The sequence below is a fragment of the Chrysemys picta genome, chromosome 5 (assembly GCF_011386835.1).
Source record: "Chrysemys picta bellii isolate R12L10 chromosome 5, ASM1138683v2, whole genome shotgun sequence".
In the NCBI taxonomy this organism is placed as follows: Eukaryota; Metazoa; Chordata; order Testudines; family Emydidae; genus Chrysemys; species Chrysemys picta.
In genome coordinates this window covers 108617481-108636492 of record NC_088795.1, presented here as the reverse complement: position 1 = coordinate 108636492, position 19012 = coordinate 108617481, and the positions used below count along the sequence as shown (strand labels likewise).

Below are 19012 nucleotides of genomic sequence, written 5' to 3'. Positions count from 1 at the left end.
TTCCCTTGATCTGCTGGCAATGCTCCTACTAATGCAGCCCAATATGCCGTTAGCCTTCTTGGCAACAAGGGCACACTGTTGACTCATATCCAGCTTCTCGTCCACTGTAATCCCCAGGTCCTTTTCTGCAGAACTGCCACTTAGCCAGTCAGTCCCCAGCCTATAGCGGTGCACGAGACTCTTCCATCCTAAAGTCTCTGCAGTTGTCCTTGTTGAACCTCATCAGATTTCTTTTGGCCCAATCCTCCGATTTGTCTAGGTCACTCTGAACCCTATCCCTATGCTCCAGCGTATCTACTTCTCCCTCCAGCTTAGTGTCATCCACGAACTTATTGAGGGTGCAATCTATCCCATCATCCAGATCATTAATGAACATGTTGAACAAAACCAGCCCCAGGACTGACCACTGGGGTACTCTGCTTGATACTGGCTGCCAACTAGACATCGAGCCATTGATCACTACATGTTGAGCCCGATGATCTAGCCAGCTTTCTATCCACCTTATAGTCCATTCATCCAATCCATACTTCTTTAACTTGCTGGCAAGAATACTGTGGGAGACCGTATCAAAAGCTTTGCTAAAGTCAAGGTATATCACATCCACCACTTTCCCCATATCCACAGAGCCAGTTATCTCATCATAGAAGGCAATCAGGTTGGTCAGGCATGACTTGGCCTTGGTGAATCCATGTTGACTGTTCCTAATCACCTTCCTCTCCTCCAAGTGTTTCATTAGTCGGAGTCCCTTAACCCCAAAAGAGGGCATCTCTTGTCCCCTGCACTGATCACTGATGTTTGGGTGGGGTGTGAGCTCCAAGTTGTGAATCTCGGATGCTGCTATATTGTAGTGTCCAGCCCAGTGGTCTCCATGTTTGTCAGGGCTTCCTCTGCTGGGTTTCACCTACTCCTCCAGCCTGGCTATGGGAGTGCCTTAGCCTGCTCTGTGGGCCAATATCCCAGCTCTGGGTTAAGGCTGTGTTTAGACCTACTCCCTGCAGCAACAGCAGGTGCTTGCCGCCCAAACCCAGTCTTATCCCAGCAACACCCCTCTGCCACCCAAGTAGCCTATAGTCAACCAATCCCATCCCCAGTGAGGCAGAGCTAAGCTCCATTTGTGGAGTGGCACTTTCCTTCTCCAATGGGAAGCAGCCTGGCAATGGGAAGGCAGGAGTGGGATTCTGACCCAGTCCTCTGGCCAACCAGATCTGAGACTCCCCTCTCTGCCCTCTAATCTAAAGTTAAAGGAGGAGGTAAACATGGAGGGGTGTCCCTGCCACATGCTGACATGCATATGTGGAATGGCAGCTCCACAGGTGTCACTAACACAGTAGAGCCAGTAAACTCAAAATAGAAGTTGACATGTGGTTTTAATTCACTCCCGTGCACGTAGGCAGTATTTACAGTACATTTAAATCTTTAGCCCTTAAAATGTACTTACTTCTAAGCGCTGTTTTCTAACCTTCCTGCATACATTATTTTCAGCATTCTTCTTACTTTTCTGTAGACCATTTTGAAGGGAAGTATTGTGCAGTGTTGCCAAAACGTATGAGTTCATCACAAGTCTCACCATATTTGGTGTTTTTTCCTAAAATGGCAGCTCCTGGAGTCAAGTGGTTCTATGAACATCTCAGTTACCATTTTAAAATTTAGATTTTTAAAAGGAAGTTTTAAGCTCTGTAGGTTGCAGAAAAAATGTGACCTGAGTGAAGTTTAGAGACTCAAAACAAAAAGGAACCCATAATTTGTTATTTTTAAAAGTCAAGATTTCTAAGCCAATCTCATGATTTTTTTAGGCCTGAGTTGATTTTTGAACATTTGGGGATATGGATTGGGATTTCACCTCTCTGGAGTTTAAAAGGGATATGAATTTAGGTTATTTAAATGGTAAATTACGGTAGATACTGAGAAGGAAAAGCTGTTAATATGAATGTTAGGCACCAGGAGGGACTGATGACTAACTAAAATGGGGATTCTCAAACTCCCAATAGTGTGGGCTACACCTTAGAGAGACTGTTTCATGGACACCTTTCATTTGGGCTCACCCAGACCACCTTTCCTCCTATCTGTGCTCACGTAATATCCCAGGGGCAAAGAAAAAAAAAAAAGAAAAAAAAGAAAGCACTTACATTCAAAGACAACAACAGGAAAATATCCATGTATTTTCGCCTGTCTTTAGTGCACTAGATGTTTTGCCCTTTTTGAGAAGTTACAATGGTTATTTTTGTTCTTCATTTCAACACACCCTCCCATTTCTTGTATTTCTCAGTAGAAACCAAGATCCATCCTCGTGCAACTGACAACTCTCTACAGACCAACAAGTACTCTGTTGAACACGGTATCTGAACCTCTGGCCTAAAATAAATGTAAGCAATTAATACAGCTCCCCACTGAAACCCTCCCAAAACCAGGAGGGCATGCAATTGGAAAGAGCACCTAAACACAGTGTAAGTAACTGGTATACACTCAACACATTCCTAAGCCCCCTTTGACACCATGATGCCCCCATTGTTCACCTGTTTTAGGACCCAACTACAAGAAACAAATGAAGAAGGCAATCTCAACTCATTATCCTTGTTGATTTCAGTTTAGGTAAAATGATAGGCATAACCATTTGCTCTGTTTATTAATGATAGCTCAGATATTTCAACAGTTAACGTGTTTAAAAGAAAGCACGAGTCACTGAAGACTTCATGGTCTTCCAATGTGAATTGGAATGTCCACTTGAGTATCAGATTTTGTTTTATTGACATCAATATAATTAAGAGTTTGAATTCTCATAAAATAGTTTATATATGATGCCAACTAAAACAGAAAAAGCCTACCTGTTTCCTTTTTTCAGGAGGAAGAGAGGGATCCCCATCCTACAAATAAAGAGATGCATTTTATCAGCAACTTATTTCGAAAATCGGTAACCATATAATATTTGTGGCTCTGAGACTTTAACACACCAGAATGTATCTTAACCAATAGTTTTCAAAAATTAGGTTTCAAAAAGTTGCAGTTAGATTAAAAAGACACTTCCAAGAATCTTCTGAAGTTAACATAAACTGGAAAGTTAAGATTTATTTACTGCATTGTTCTCCATGGCATAACACTGCAGTCAGTTTTTAAATGGTAGCGTGACTTTTAGACTAATCTCCTTGGGATTGGAACAGACTTTGTTTGTGCTTTATATACAGTCTTGGCAGAATTTAATGTTTTTTTAATCAGTTAATTAATTTTTTTCAATTAACTATTTTTATTTTTACAGTTGCAGGAAATTAAGGGGAGCAGGTTAGGGCAGCACTGACAGCAGGGCTACAGAGGGGTTCCGCTGCAGAGTTGCGGGATGCTCTCTGTGCCGTCGAGAGGCCCAAGTCACTGGGTGCAAGGTGCGGAGGAGGCTGCAGTCCTGGCTTGGCAGAGCACAGATCTCCGGGCAGGGCTGCCAGGACGACGACTAGCCACTCAATGTGGGAGAGGAGGGAGATCACCCCACGCTGAATGGCTCCATCCCTGGGCAAGAGCCATTCAGCACTGAGGTGGCCTCTCCCATGGCCAGAGGCTTGTCCTTCTCCTTACAGCTTTGGCCAGAGGTCTCTGCTCTGCCCGCCAGAACCTGTGTGTTCCTCGCACCTTGCATTTGCGGAGGTCCAGTGTTACAGGCCCATTGTCATGGCTCCACTTACTCACTCACTCCGTTGACAGCAGGGCTGCAGAGGGCTCTGTGCTGCCACAGGGCCAGTGACACCAATCCCTGCAGGCACAAGGTGCAGAGGGGAGGTTGAACCTACAGCAACTGTTACCATCATCAGTTTCAGAGTGGCAGCTGAAACCGACATTTACCAACATCTGTCGATTTAAATTGAATCCTGCCAAGCCTACTTTTATAGCGCCAAGTACATCAGTGCTTAACAAATAAATAATGGTGGAATTGGGATCAATCCATCTGGAAGTAGTATAGCAAACAATTAATTTTTACAGCACACACTGCACTCACGAAAGGAAAACACTTTTTAAATTCACGTTCATTCTTGCCCAAATCACTACAATGTTCATAAGGTAACATACAATCAGCTCCCGGTATTTCTTTTTCAGTGACTGGTGACGTTCCCGCAGCTGATTGGCCATAAGCTTGTATTGGTCTCTCTCCTGTTGACATGTGTCCAGTTCCTTGGAAAGTATCAGCAATGCTTCCTTTTTACTTTCTAGCTTTCTTTTACATACGAGATACTGCAAGAGAGAAAAGGGAAAGTAATTGGACAAAGCATTAATTCACAAGACCGTGTTGACCTGAGAAAACTAAGTTTGCATTCTTTAAGAAAATATTTTAAGAGCAATTAATCTTTAAGGGTTTAGAGGTTTGTGTATGTGTCTTTCTAGGTTAAAACTGAAGACTTTAATATACTAGAATCACTGGGAAAGTATTTGCTGGACAAGAGAATCCTAAAATCAACTCTTAGGGCCAAATTATTCCAGCAGTTTCAAGTCACAAATTTTCCAGGCCATTTTTCCCCTACGCATCATCCACAGAAGCAGCTAGGTAATTCCACAGCTTAACCTTGATGGTGGTTTTTTGGGCATATAGTAAAACGTTTTTAAAGAATTCCCAACCATCATTACCTAAATTACCATTAATTTTTAGTTCTGTAATCAGTTCCTCTATCTGTCAAGACTAGATCTAATACAGAATTCCCTGGTATCGGTTGCAACACTTCTTGAGTTAGGAAATTGTCATCCATAATATTTAGAAATTCCAAGCATGTTTTAATATTGGCACTATGAGACCTCAAGCATGTAGATTGAAGTTCTCCATAATCACACAGCTTTTTCCCCCCCTACACACAATAGATATCTGCGTAAGGAGCTGGTCGTTCTGCTCCCTAATGTGATTTGGATATCTGTAGCAGACACCAAGTAATATCCCATCTTATGCTTTATCTGTTTGGACATTGATCTGTGGGCATGCAGAATCATTCTCTTTTGAGTTATCAGGGACTTAGAAACAGGTAATGCCATTTTTGACAGAGTGCCACTCCCCTCCCCTTTCCCCCACTTGATCCTTCCTAAATAGGCTTTAACAATTGATTTTAACATCCCTATCATGGGAATCATCAAACTAGGTTTCTGTAATACCAGCGAGATCAAATTTATGCTCATAAATGAGCAATTCCAATTCCTCTTGTTTGTTACTACCCAGGTTCCTAGCACTGGGGTACAGACCATTAAAGTTATGTACTAGTCTACCCCATGCCACCACTTTCCCTTGAGCCCCTGATATTAAGAGAAAAAGTGGGAGAAAGTGTATGTATATATTATATATGTATTTATCATGCTTTTCTGCCATATCTGAATTTTAATTCTCAAAAAGCGTTTAGACCAGTGGTTCTCAAACTAGGGCCGCCGCTTGTTCAGGGAAAGCCCCGGCAGGCCGGGCCCGTTTGTTTATCTGCCGCGACCGCAGGTTCAGCTGATCACAGCTCCCAGTGGCCGCGGTTCGCCGCTCCAGGCCAATGGGAGCTGCAGGAAGCAGCGCGGGCCGAGAGACATACTGGCCGCTGCTTCCCGCTGCCCCCATTGGCCCGGAGTGGGGGACCGCAGCTACTGCGAGCTGCGATTGGCCGAACCTGCAGACGCAGCAGGTAAACAAACCAGCCTGACCCGCCAGGGGCTTTCCCTGAACAAGCAGCGGCCCCAGTCTGAGAACGGTTACCTCTGTTCCCCTAAAAAACAACCCAGGGTCACACTTGTATTAGTTTTATTACGATGCCGCTGTTGGGTCAGATAGAAAAGAGATGGAGCTTATTCACACACGCACACATTCACTCATGCACCCACACACTTACCCAGGCGGAGAGTTACCGGAGACAGCATGGAGACCGAGGAGCCGAAGCATGGTAGATCTGGTGTGTCCGCCTGCGGTCACGAATCCAGGCTGCTGAGCAGGTCAAGGAGCAGCAGCTGCTTGTGTGCATGGCTGCTTCTTTTTTCTGGAACTGGGCAGCTCCTGTCACGTACACTGAGTTTTCCTTCTGTGTCCATCACCGAGAAGCATTCCCGGACCAGTTCCTTTCATGCATACCACATTGTTCTTCTCTTTACAGCACTTCGTGATTGCCTTCTCAGGGCAGATTATATCAGACATACCTGGCTCCTGTCTCTGGGTTCCTTTCTCCTTGCAGCTCCTCTCCGCCCAGTCCCACATACACTCCCTTGTTCACACTCCCTCGTTCACACTCTCTCTGAGGGATGGGATATTACAAAGCTTGGAAGTTCATACAAGTGATAAGGTTACAGAGGCTTGCAAAGGTTATAAAACTTAAAAGGCTATGCCAACAATACCTGAAGTTACAAAGTCTGCAAAAAGGTTGCAGAATTTAAGGATACAAATTACAGATCTTACAATTGCATTTGAGCAGAAGCTTTACATAACAAGAACCACTGGTTTAGACAACTTGCTTCAGTTTTTACAATGTGCTATCAGACTCTCTCACCAAACACATGAGAGGATGTCTGTGAAGAAGTGTTATATTCCTACTGCACATACTGTAAAACTTGATATTATTCACATATAGGAGATGTGGTACTAAATAGATTTTGAATTTGTCCTGTAAGAGACCAAACATAGCATTCATGAAAACAATTTATAGTTTCATTATATACTCTGACAAGAATACTTTGTCATTATGGGCTCTTATACAAAGCAACAGCATCAGCACTTCCATATTGTTCAAGTCACTGTAGTTCTTCAGGACAAAAATCATTACTAATATATACTACTTGCCTGGAATTGACTTACTTAACTTCAATTTAAAATGAGTAAGGAAAAGGTTGGGGGACTGTTTGATACATTAGTACAGCTAATGTCTTCCAAAAATGGCAAATGCTTAGTTGCAAAACCAAAAGGGAAATGAAAAGAAGGATTTGAGCTCCTGGAGAGGACACTTCCACCTTGGATTAATTTTATTCCTGGCAGCAAAGAAGTTGAAACACTGCCATAAATGTTCTGGATTATGATGCCTTAGCATAAGCCTCATGAAAGCAACTGTACCTCTCTACTTGTGTTCTTACTGACACCTTGAAAGTGGCAAATCCCTGGTAAAAACCCAGAAAGGCATCCAGAATCTAAAACATTATGCTGTCCGAGTTACTCTAATGATAGCGTAAAAAATTCTAAATTTCAACAAACAATTCTGCTCATCCATTTCTAGTTTCTTTCCCACCCCACTTTAAAGCCAACCAAAAGTAAGGGATATCTGTGCAAGATTATGAATTGCTACTTGGAAGTAACATCACAAGCCAAAAGTTATGACTTCAGGTGAATAAAGCTGCTGGAATAGAAAACCATCCTACTAATATAAATGTTTTCATACATAAGGTATAACATATCCCTAATAAAAGAAAAAGATAAATAGAAGGGATTAAAACAATACTAAATATGAGACCTGAGAATTATCTATAATGGGCCTTTCAAAGTTATCTATAAAAGTCTGCCTTCAACAGTCTTGCTGATAAATCACTTGAATTTCAAACCTTTTCTTTATGAAGGATTCTTCTTTGAAGAGCTTCCTTTCCTTTATTCAAATGTTCTCATATACGTAAGCCCCACAGATTCCCTCCCCAAATAATTACTAGCTATCAGAAATGGCAATTGGACAGGTACATTAATACATATAAAAGTGAAAGCAAACACAAAATTCCTTGTAAAAAAAAAAGTCCCCATGCTCATTTATTGACTAGGAACAAGGGGACTGGCACATGCAGTCAGCCTGATGTGGATCATAGAACTGGTTATGCAATGTGTATAATGAGAGGGGAGCAGCAATTAAGCACCTCATATCAGAAGATGTTCACAATGAGCAACTACCTCCAAGCACCACTATTACCGGCTGGGTAGAACCAGCGTTAAGATTCAGGCCTTCAGACCATAAAATGGAATTACAAAGAAAGATTTTTAGTTACAAGAGCTACATGGTAGCCTGTAACTATACTGCAATACAAATGCAGGCTTTCAACCAGTAAATATAGATCAAATGCTAAACAAAAATAGATCCTGCCATCCATGTCATGCCTCCATTAGGAGTATATTCAGAGCATGAAAGAACATGTCACCTTTTATGGGGAGTAGGTAATTTTCCCTAATCAATTAGGCTGGCAGTCAGTGACTGAACCATGGACAGATGGTGACAACTGTGTTCAGGGTCCAAATGAAAAGACTTCACAATCTCCTCCACACACACAGTGAATTGTACTCTGACTTATATACTGATGAAGAGCCATACATGAAAAGGTGGCCTGATATTTCTGTGTAGGCATTTTTACCTTCTAAATGGATTTAAAAAATAATATGGGGTTTGCTTCTGTGGACTTATGATGTCAAAAGAAAAAAAAAATCAATCTACAGTAATAGCCTATTCTGCTAAGTTTGATGATTCTCCAAAACTATGTTCCCAATTCTAATCTATTCGTTATAAGGTGAAAAACAAATTATATCAAGACAGAATTCAAAGTAGGCATGCCAGACACTATGAAATGCATATGCTTTTTACCAATGAAAAAAGGAATTAATAATGGCCATAAGTGAATGAGGCCAACTGAATACCAAAAGAGGAGGGTATTTAAGGAAATAATGGGGCCCTGTTGAAATCTGCATATCTGAACAAATGAGACCAGAACCAGGTGCCAATTAAAAGAGAAAACAACACAGACTTGAATATTCTGGTTTGAACAAAGCAAGAAATGGGTGATTTTTAAGCGTGGTCTGTAGAAAAAATATCCAATAGCCGCTTCTGTTTACATGAATGCCAGAGGTTTCCTCTTCTCAAGTGGAAGAAAAAAGGTTACATACAGTATGCCACACAATCAGTGAGATATGAACAAAATGAATTCTGTAATGTATTGTAGACACAGTGAAATACTTTATACCACACACACACAAAAAAATCATGTCTCTTCTGAATGGTTATATTAAATTGTTTTTTAAAAAATCCAAGAAAGCTTCCTTTTCAATGGAAGCTAAAAACAACAAAACAAGAAGTTACCCATGAACCTGATTGCATACCTTCAATCTAAAATGCTAAAGAGTACAGCTTTCCTTATTTGCCTAGTGACTTATCTACCAATTAACTGTTACCTGCAATAAAGCAAATGATAATTGCTACAAGGCAGATCATAATAATTAAAAGGAATATATATGACAAACTACTTTATTGCCTGAACTGCTTTACTACCTGATAATTTCTTCAGTGAAACAGAGTAAGAGACTGATATTACAGGAGAGTGGAATCGTGCCAAGGTGACCCTCTCTACATCAAACACTTACTATTTGTCCATAGCTATTTTTAGTGACAAATCTGGTTAGATCTCATCAGCTACTGTACAGACATGGTCTAATAATCCGATGAAGCGGGGATACTGTCAAGGTTTTAGATTTTTACAAAAATGCATGACAAGTTCATATCACAAAATAGTTTAGAAACTTGTCTATATTGCATTTGTATAAATGACTGGCTTATACCTTGTTATTTCCTTTCTTGCCATTATTTCCACATCAAATCACCAACTCACTGAGAGCAAGAGTAATGAAAACATCTTTAACCTCTGCTTATGAATCCCTGTGGACTGCATTCTATGTATTGTCAACACTCTAATCAGTGCAAATCCTAATTTTTGGTAGGAACTCAATAGTACTATACAAAGATCTTGAAACTTTTCTTCTTCCACTGCTATTTCCCTTCTTGAGAGCTGAAACTATATAATCAGATCTTTTGGACAAGAAGTCCAGATCACTAATATTTCACTCCCTCAAATATTAATGCCTTTATCTTCACAACCCCCTACCCCCATGAGGTATTTCATTTTCAAAGAGAAATCCACTGGCGGGTCGGGACGGTTTGTTTATCTGCAGCATCCGCAGGTTCGGCCAATCGCAGCTCCCATTGGCTGTGGTTTGCCGTTCCAGGCCAATGGGGGCTGTGGGAAGCAGCGGCCAGCACATCCCTTGGCCCACACAAAAATTCCCGCAGCCCCCATTGGCCTGGAACAGCAAACCGCAGCCAGTGGGAGCTGCAATTGGATGAACGAGCAGACGCTGCAGGTAAACAAACCATCCCAGCCCGCCAGCGGATTTCCCTGACGGGCCACGTGCCAAAGGTTGCCGATCCCTGCTATACGCTTTCCAGCTGATGAAGTACACGAGGGAGGGGTTCTATAGGCAACAGGGCCTATAGGCTCACTGTGGATCAGAGTTTAGTCAGTTACTTGAATCACTTGAACACTATTTGTCCTAGTCTACACTGACTTAACTAGAGGTCAGCATCATGAAATTTGATTTCATTTTTCAAAGTCATATTCAAAGAACATATTTTGTAACATATACAAGCCTTTTAGGGTCTTTGCGTCAGATCTTATTACCCATGTTCAGCCTTCTTGTGGTACCCATTGGATACCTTTTTCCTGTTCTGGACTATAGTGGGCAGAGATACAGTATTCACCTCTTTCACCCCTCTTGCTTCCCCAGTATCCAACTGTCTGTACTGCCCAAGAAATGTGGCAGCCAGTGCGGTAACCACCCTGACAGTTAGGAATTTTTTCCTAATGTACAACCTAAACCACGCTTGGTGCAATTTAAGCCCATTGCTTCTTGTCCTATCCTCAGAGGTTAAGGAGAATAATTTTTCTCCCTCCTCCTTGTAACAACTTATGTATTTGAAAACTGTTATGTCCCTCCTTAGTCGTTTCTTCTCCAGACTAAAGAAACCCAATTTCTTCAATCTTCCCTTATAGGGCATGTTTTACCTTTAAATAATTTTTGTTGCTCTTCTCTGGACTTTCTCCAATTTGTCCACATCTTTCCTGAGATGTGGCATTCAGAACTGGACACAATACTCCAATGAGGTCTAATCAGCACAGAGCAGAAGAATTACTTCTCATATTTTGCTTACAACTCTTCTGCTAATACATCCGAGAATGATGTTTGCTTTTTTTGTGTTACATAGTTCACTCATATTTAGCTTGTGATCCACAATGACCCCAGACCCCTTTCTGCAGTACTCCTTCCTAGGCAGTCATTACCCATTTTGTACGTTTACAACTGATTATTCTTTCCCAAGTGGAGTACTTTGCCTTTGTCCTTATTGATTTTCATCCTTTTTTACTTCAGACCATTTCTCCAGTTTGTCCAGATCACTTTGAATTTTAATCCTATCCTGCAAAGAACTTGCAACCACTTCCAGGTTGGTATCGTCTGCAAACTTAATAAGTCTATTCTCTATGCCATTATTTAAATAATTGATGAAGATATTGAACAGAACTAGACCCAGAACCAACCCTTTTGGGACTCCACTCATTATGCCCGTCCAGCTTGACTGTGAACCACTGAGAACTACTTTCTTGGAACAGTTTTCAAACCAGTTATACACCCTCCTTATAGTAGTTCCATCTAGATTGTATTTCCGTAGTTTATTTATGAGACGGTCATGCAAGACAGTATCAAAAGCTTTACTAAAGTCAAGATATACTACATACTGTATACTGCTTCCCCACCATCCACCAGGCTTGTTACCCTGTCAAAGAAAGCTAACTGTTACTTATCACCTGATTATCTTCTAGGTGTTCGCAAACTGATTGCTTAATTATTTGCTCCATTATTTTTCCAAGCTCACTGGTCAGTAATTCCCTGGGTTGTCCTTATCCCCCTTTTTATAGATTGGCACTATATTTGCCCTTTTCCAGTCCTCTGGAATCTCTTCCATGACTTTTCAAAGATAATTGCTAATGGCTCAGATATCTCCTCAGTCAGCTCCTTGAGTATTCTAGGATGTATTTCATCAGGCCCTGGTGACCTGAAGACATCTAACTTGTCTAAGTATTTTTAACTTGTTCTTTCCCTATTTTAGCCTCTGATCCTACCCCATTTTCAGTGGCATTCACTATGTTAGACTTCCTATCTCTACTAACCTTTTTGGTGAAAACTGAAACAAACAAAAATCATTTAACACTTCTGCCATTTCCACATTTTCTGTTATTGTTTTTTCCCCCTTCACTGAGTAGCGGACCTACCATGTCCTTGGTCTTCCTCTTGCTTCTAATGTATTTGTAGAATGTTTTCTTGTTACTCTTTCTCTCTCTAGCTATTTTATTCTCATTTTATGCCTTGGCTTTTCTGATTTTGTCCCTACATACTTATTTGTTTATATTCATCCTTTGCAATTTCACCTAATATAAGCCAAGTTTAAATCAGTTTAAGACAGTACACACACTGTTTTGTACTGATTTAACTAAACTGATTTTTAAACTCGTTTTAGTTATACCAGAGCAACTTTTGTGAACAAAAGGCTTAAGTGACTTGCCTAAGTTCACGGGAAATCTGTGATAGAACTGCAAACTGAATCTTGATCTTCCAAGTCTGAAGACAGCACCACTGTCAGCAGCAACACGGCAGTAAGGATGGAATGATATGGTAGTGCCACCCTTACTTTATGCTACAGCCTTCAGAGCTGGGCCCTGCCCAGCAGCTGCCACTCTCCAACTACCCAGCTCTGAAGGGAGCGCAGAAGTAAGGGTGGCACTGCCATGACTCCTCTACAATCACCTTGTGCCTCCCCCACCACGACTCCCTTTTGGGCTGGAACCCCGAGTTTGAAAAACGCTGGTCTCTCCCGTGAAGTCTGTATAGTATAGGTTAAAAGTACACAGAAGACCAGATTTCACGGTCCATGACGTTTTAGGGCCGTGAATTTGATAGGGCCCTAACCATAGCCTAAACTTGGTATGATCAATGAGGCTCTGCATGGGCACAAGGGCTCATCCACATGGGTTTAATTTCAGGATCAGAGCCCAAACTTGGAGTTTGTAGGCTAAAATATTTTGGAGGTCTGATGAGCAAAATAAAGTCATGAGTGTTTTTAAGAAGTCCAGGGACATTTCCCTCCACCATAATTTAAAAAAACGCTTTCTGTCCCCATCCCCCATGTTCCCCCAAGACTGATGAGAAAAATTCTGTCCTGACATTTCATATTGTATAAAAACCAGCAGAATAGAGAAAATGCATATTTCAGTCTTCCAGCTTATTGTGTATTTGACACAGTATTGTGTGCGCTGACAGTTAGACCCCAATCCTGGAAGTAGCTGAATTAGCATAGACCCCCATGCTCACATTAATTCCCACTGATGTCACTGGAAGTTGTCACAGCTTCATGGCTCTGTGTTGGAGTATTGCTTGCAAGATTAGGGCCTTAGACCACAATCTTGCAATGTTATGCATGCAGAGCCCCAGTGAAATCAGTGGGTTCACCCACATGAATCATATTGTAAGATTGGGAACTTTCAAACAGCAGCAGGAGAGAGAAGAGTTTTTTGTTTTTGTAAACAGGAAAATGTGCTTGTAAAACAGCAAAGGTTGTGGGCATGATACAGTGGCAGTGTACTACCCGATACTACTTTTAACTCACTTGCTGGAACCTAAATACATTTCAAGTTGATGTCTCTTTATGTGGTTGCCTGCTAGTTTTGGGTTTGTTCATGTGTTACCAATTGTTAACAGCCTGTTACTCTTTTTTTTTTTTTAAGGGTAGATAGTTCAGAGGTTTGTATAAGGCATGTAAAACAGAAATAATCTAACTTAATATTGAATTGTTACTTTTACCTATTGAGGCTACAGGCCCAAATCTTTGTCTACCGTAAAGACTGTTTTGCACAACTTAAGTGCCCAATTCTTCTAAAGTTAATGTCTAAAGCCTTGCATTTGCAATAAGATTAGAACAAACACTAGAGTCTATTTTGTCTCAAACATGAACAAAGCTGTGTATACATATTATTGGCTACAACAACATGCTTATGTTCAAGTGCAATCCACTCTCAACCTTTGTTTTCTGTTGACACTATCTAAAAGCTTAAAGCCATTTAAGGCCTAGGGCCCCAATGCTGTAATTCAATCTGTGCACAGGTGAACCCCTGTGACTCTTGGGCTAGGTCTATACTACCCGCCTGAATCGGCCGGTAGAAATCGACCTCTGGGGGATCGATTTATCGCATCCCGTCGGGACACGACAATCGATCCCCGAATCGACGCTCTTACTCCACCAGGGGAGGTGGGAGTAAGCGACGTCGACAGGAAGCCGCAGAGGTCGATTTTGCCGCCATCCCTACAGCGGGGTAAGTCAGCTGCGATACGTCGAATTCAGCTACGCTATTTGCGTAGCTGAATTTGAGTATCTAAAATCGACTCCCCCCCGTAGTGAAGACCTGCCCTTGGACTGGTAATTGCAGGATCGGTACCTAAGTAAGAACTGCCTTCTAGTAGTAATCAGGAAGTTTGTTCATGCAAGGAAAAATAAATTTAAAGTTTGGGCCAAAGCAACTTGTGACAATGTCATTTACAGCTGTGCTATCCAGTGCCAATATTTAACATGCAACACACACTGATAGGCGGCAGTGCACCATGAAGTTTCACATTGTATAAACTTCTGAAGGATGCCTAGCAGTTACACATGAAGAGAGAGGGGGCAAGGAACATCCACAAGCCAGCCAAATGACTTAAATATTGTGGAGCTTAACTTCTCAAGGTGGGCACTCTACAGGCACAGGAAGGCATCACCAACCAAGTCATCACAATTTTTTAAAACAAGTGTCATTGAAAGGAACACATTCCTTATTCTACAGGAGTGGCTCCAAGTCCGGCAGCCCACACATGGTCACTGCAGTGTTTTGGGTCCGCACCGGACTGTTTCTAGCTTTGAAATGCTTTGGGAAGGAAGGTGCAAACCAAAGGCCAAGGATCAGCAGTGCAGGGGCTGGCTGTCACGTGGTGGCACACATCCCATTAGGATCAGGAATACGAGCAACACCCAGGCTCCGCTCCACCAGCTGTTACTGCAGCACCTGCGGCGCTGCCTGCTGCACTCCCTCCGGGCTATTCCTTTGGAACCGGCTCAGCCCGGTGCTGGAACAGCCGGAACCATTCGGCTCACCGGGGGCGGGAGCCAGCATCGCCTGACGCCGGCCCATGCCCAGGCCTACTCAGAGCTCCCGGCTCTGCCCCCTGCAGCGCTCGCGGGCGGGTTCCCTTCCCCCCGCCCCGCACGGGCACCGGTCGGGATCCCCCCGCGGAGCACAGCGGCGAGGCCAGGCGCCGGCAGCTGCTCCCTCCGGGGCCCCGGACCGCTCCCCCCGCCAAGGCCGCCTCACCTCGCCCACCAGCCCCTGCCAGTCGCTCTCCGTGCGATTGAAGCTCATGGCTGCGCGGCAAGTGGCGCGCCCCGCAACACCTCACCGCCTCCAGGGCCGGGCAGCGCCAGCGCTACGTGGGCTCAGCTGAGCCGCCTGCGCGGGAGGCGGAGCCTCCCCCACCACCTGCCGGGCCGGAGTCGCCCCCGGCATCCCGGTGCGGGCTGCCCAGCCCCGCCCCCTACATCCTGGTACGAGGCTGCCCAGCCCCGCCCCCTCCGGCTTGGTCTGCCCCGCTCCGCCTCCCGGCACCGCCTGACTAGCCCCGCCCCCTACCGCCCGGCCCCGCCCCTTCTGCCTAGGCAGGGGTGGGGGTGCTGCTCCCTCTGCGGCCCGGCCGGGGCGAGCGTTGGACCCCAGTGCAATAAGGGACGTGTCCCAGGAGCTGGCCCCTGCTCTCTGTCCCCGGCCCAGAAACCTCTCCCTTGCCAGCCAGGCCGGCAGGCTGCAGGGGGCGCAGACTCCCAGCAGGGGCGAGTGTTACCCGCTACAGCCCTGAATTGGGAGCCGCCGGAGCCCTGCCGTCTGACCCGCACCTGCACGCTCTTGCCCCGCCAGAAGAGCCTTGGGCTTTTCCAGTTTAGGTGAAATCCCATGCAAAGCGACACAAGCTAAACTGCAGCAAACAACTCTTCTCAGCAGCAGCTCTCCACCTGCGCCAAGATCTGTAAAGTATTTAGCCTCGCAGTGCCCCGCTGTAAGGAAGTATTAGCCCCATTTTACAGACAGAGAGCTGAGGCGCACAGAGGCTAAGTGACTTGCCCAATGTCATGTGGGAATTTTGTGGCAGAGCAGGGAATTGAACCTATTTCCCCCACAGTTTAAGCAAAAGCCATAACTACCAGCCCATACTTTTTCTCCTATAAGGTGGGGAAAAGACACTCTCTTATATTGGCTTAAGTGTGTCCACATGGGAATAATAACAATATATTATTTTAAATTCACACCTTAGCTTAAACTGATGTATAACCTTCTCCTGACCCCTCGGACTGGAAGGGCCAATTCAACTGCTGTTGTAAATTAGAGCAACAGCCTCCTAGCAGCTATAACTAGTCACAGTGGTCCAGCCACTTCCTCTCAATCTCCTACACGAGGGTCTACGATGCAGCACCATTAGGTCATTTTGGCAGCTGTATGTCACCCACAGACCCCCTTGTGCAGTGAGTGTTCCCCTTCCATGTATGCTGGAGGAGCAACATACAGGGGCAGGGAGAACAGAGAATAGACTCCAATCTCTCAGAATCTGGCTCTTAAATTGTAAACTTTGTAGGGCATGGACTGGTGTTATTTGTCTGTTTAAAGTTATACAGATGAATACATAGTAATAATGATCCTGGATATAAGCCTGCTGGATCTGCTTCTCTGCTTCCTTTTACTCCAGCAGCAGGTTTCAAGTTGTTACCATCAGCATCCTGCATCCTGGCAGCTGAAGCCATGGGCTTCAGTCACATGGAGAGTGACTGGCAGGGGCGGGTGGGCGAGGCAGAGTCAGCAGTGGGGGCTATATTGCCAGCTCTTGTGATTTTATCACAAGTCTTGTATCTGTGGTGTTTTTTTAAAGACCCAGCTTCTGGTGATATGTGATTATGTCAGAATCACAACTTTCTTTTGAAAAAATAAATGAGTTTCTAGTCATGGTTGCAGAGAGAGCCCCTGAAATGTGACATGAGTGCACTGTAAAGGCTCAGAAACAAAAAGGCAAATAACAAGACCACGAAGTTTACTTTTTAAAATCTAAGATTTTAAGTTACTTGTTATTTTTAAAGTCCAACTCATGATTTTTGATCACTTGAGATTGGCAATAGTGAATCCCACAGTATTTTAAGTTTCCTGGATGATTTTTTTTTATGTTTTAGGTCTTTGTTACACACTGTGGCCCAAAGTTGTAGCCTTGGCAATCTGAGAGGTATTGTTGTTTTGTTGTTGTTTTGCACCCATGAAATATTTAGTTACTCAAAAACAAACCCGTGTAAGTTCCCTGGGAGAGAATGAAATAAACAAATAGCCCAGAACTGTGTATATTCACTTTCTTTTTGTAGTGCCTTTTAATGATGGGGATAGGAGTCATCTTAACAGTCACAGAGACCAAGTTAAGTGTTTATCTATCCCTCCTACCCCCTCTCCAACCTCCTCTCACTCTTTAATATCCCTCTGCAATCTTCTTCTAACTCTTGAAGCTCATCTCCTCCTGCTTCCTCCTCCTTCTTGCCTTCTCTCACTTTTTCTCATCCCTTTCCTCTTTAGCTTTAACCACTCTCTCCCCCGGATCCTTTCCACCAACCTACAAACATATTCTTGTGTCCACTATCCAGCAAAACTTCTCTCTACTCAACATGCCTCTTTAGCTACCACCTTCTATCTCCGCTCCCTGGAGCATACTGTCATCTCCACAACCTAGATTTCCTTTCCTCCATCTTTCCTTCCAGTCTACCTCCTGTCCTCCTCAATGTCCTAGCAAAGTCAGAGGGGCACTTCTCTATTTTTATTCTTTTGATTGGTCTTCTGCCTTTAACACTACTGATCATCATTTCCTGTCAGCTTCTGCACGTATCTTATTTATTATTAAGTACCTAAAGGTTCCAACCAAAAGCAGGGCCCCATTGTGCGAGGCAGTGTACAAACACATAGTGAGACGCAATCACTGCCTCAAAGAGTTTACAAACCAAACAGGCAAGACAAACCAGGGGAGAGTAAGGAAGTGGTATTATCCCCATTTTGCAGATGGGTAACTGAGGCTCAGAGAGATTAGGATGACTTGCCCACAGTCACACCAGAAGTCTGGGGTATAGCTGGGAATTAAATGCTGATCTCCTGAGTCCCAGCCTACTGCTTTAACCACAAAACCAGCCTTCCTGTTCTCTAACAGGTGAGCTCTCCTGGTTCTCCTACCTCAGTTACTGTGTCTTCACCATCACTTCATCAATAACCTGAAAGCATATTCTTGTAACTCATAATCTGGAAAAAAAATCATAGCCCTATCTCCCTCTCCAACTTCAATCCTGTCTTCTTTGTCTCTAGACTCCTTGTCTCCCCTGTCTATTGATGTCCTTCAGGGTTCTGTCCTCAGTCTCTTCTTTCATACTCTTTCCAGACAGTCTCGTCTGCTTCTGGGGTTTTATCTCCCCACTCTGCAACTGTCTGTGTAACCCCAAACTCTACCACTCTATCTAGTCTCACATTTCTGACTGTCTCTCTCAAATCTTCTCCTGGGGTATCTTGCTTTCATCTGATCTCTTTATCAATTTATCCTCCATTTATGTGTTGATCACCAGTGCAATACCATTACCAATCCCTGAGCCTCTTAGTTACCTAGGTAATCCTTTTTACTGGACTAACTAAAAACACAGGGCCAGATCCAGAGCTGGTGTAAATAGGCTAGCTCCATTGACTTCAGTGGAACTACACCAATTTACATCAGCTAAAGATTTAGCTCACAGTTTTAAAACTTAGCTTTCAGGAATCACAGTCTCCTGTCAGTCAGTCAGCATCATTCTAGAAAGCTTGCCCTTTTGTTTTATTTATAGCTAGGCCATTAAATGGGATCGTCTACAACTTTGTTATTTATTTTTGTTGTTTTCATTGTTTACCTACTGCACTAACATGATCATCACTTCCATCTTCTGCTTTGAAAACATATATGGTAAAAAAACAAACACAGGATACATTCTGGCAGGATATCATTGAAGCTTAATGAAAGTATGTAATGTTTGTCCCCAGAAGAATAATTTGATCTTGCTCTCTACAGATGTTCCAACTATTTAATCGGGGTTTAAGTACCTCTGAATGAAGATATCACCTATAATGGATA

General features: G+C 43.4%; 1 protein-coding gene across 6 annotated transcripts in view; it reads right to left on the bottom strand.

The window, feature by feature from the left end:
• The window catches only part of CCDC149 (coiled-coil domain containing 149), a 60365-nt gene extending 44963 nt beyond the window's left edge, over positions 1 to 15402 (bottom strand). For 2 of the 6 annotated variants that reach the window (XM_024103524.3, XM_065598157.1), the window contains exons 1-2: positions 15166 to 15399; positions 4051 to 4212 (exon numbers count right to left, since the gene is read on the bottom strand). In XM_024103524.3, the coding sequence (XP_023959292.2) occupies positions 4051 to 4212; positions 15166 to 15213 (210 nt within the window). In that variant the 5' untranslated portion in view covers positions 15214 to 15399. Of the gene's footprint in view, positions 1 to 2822; positions 2862 to 4050; positions 4213 to 15165 lie in introns of all 6 variants that reach the window. The other 4 variants (XM_008166242.4, XM_024103523.3, XM_065598158.1 and 1 more) reach the window with 4 other exon arrangements.
• Positions 15403 to 19012: the final 3610 nt, after the last annotated feature.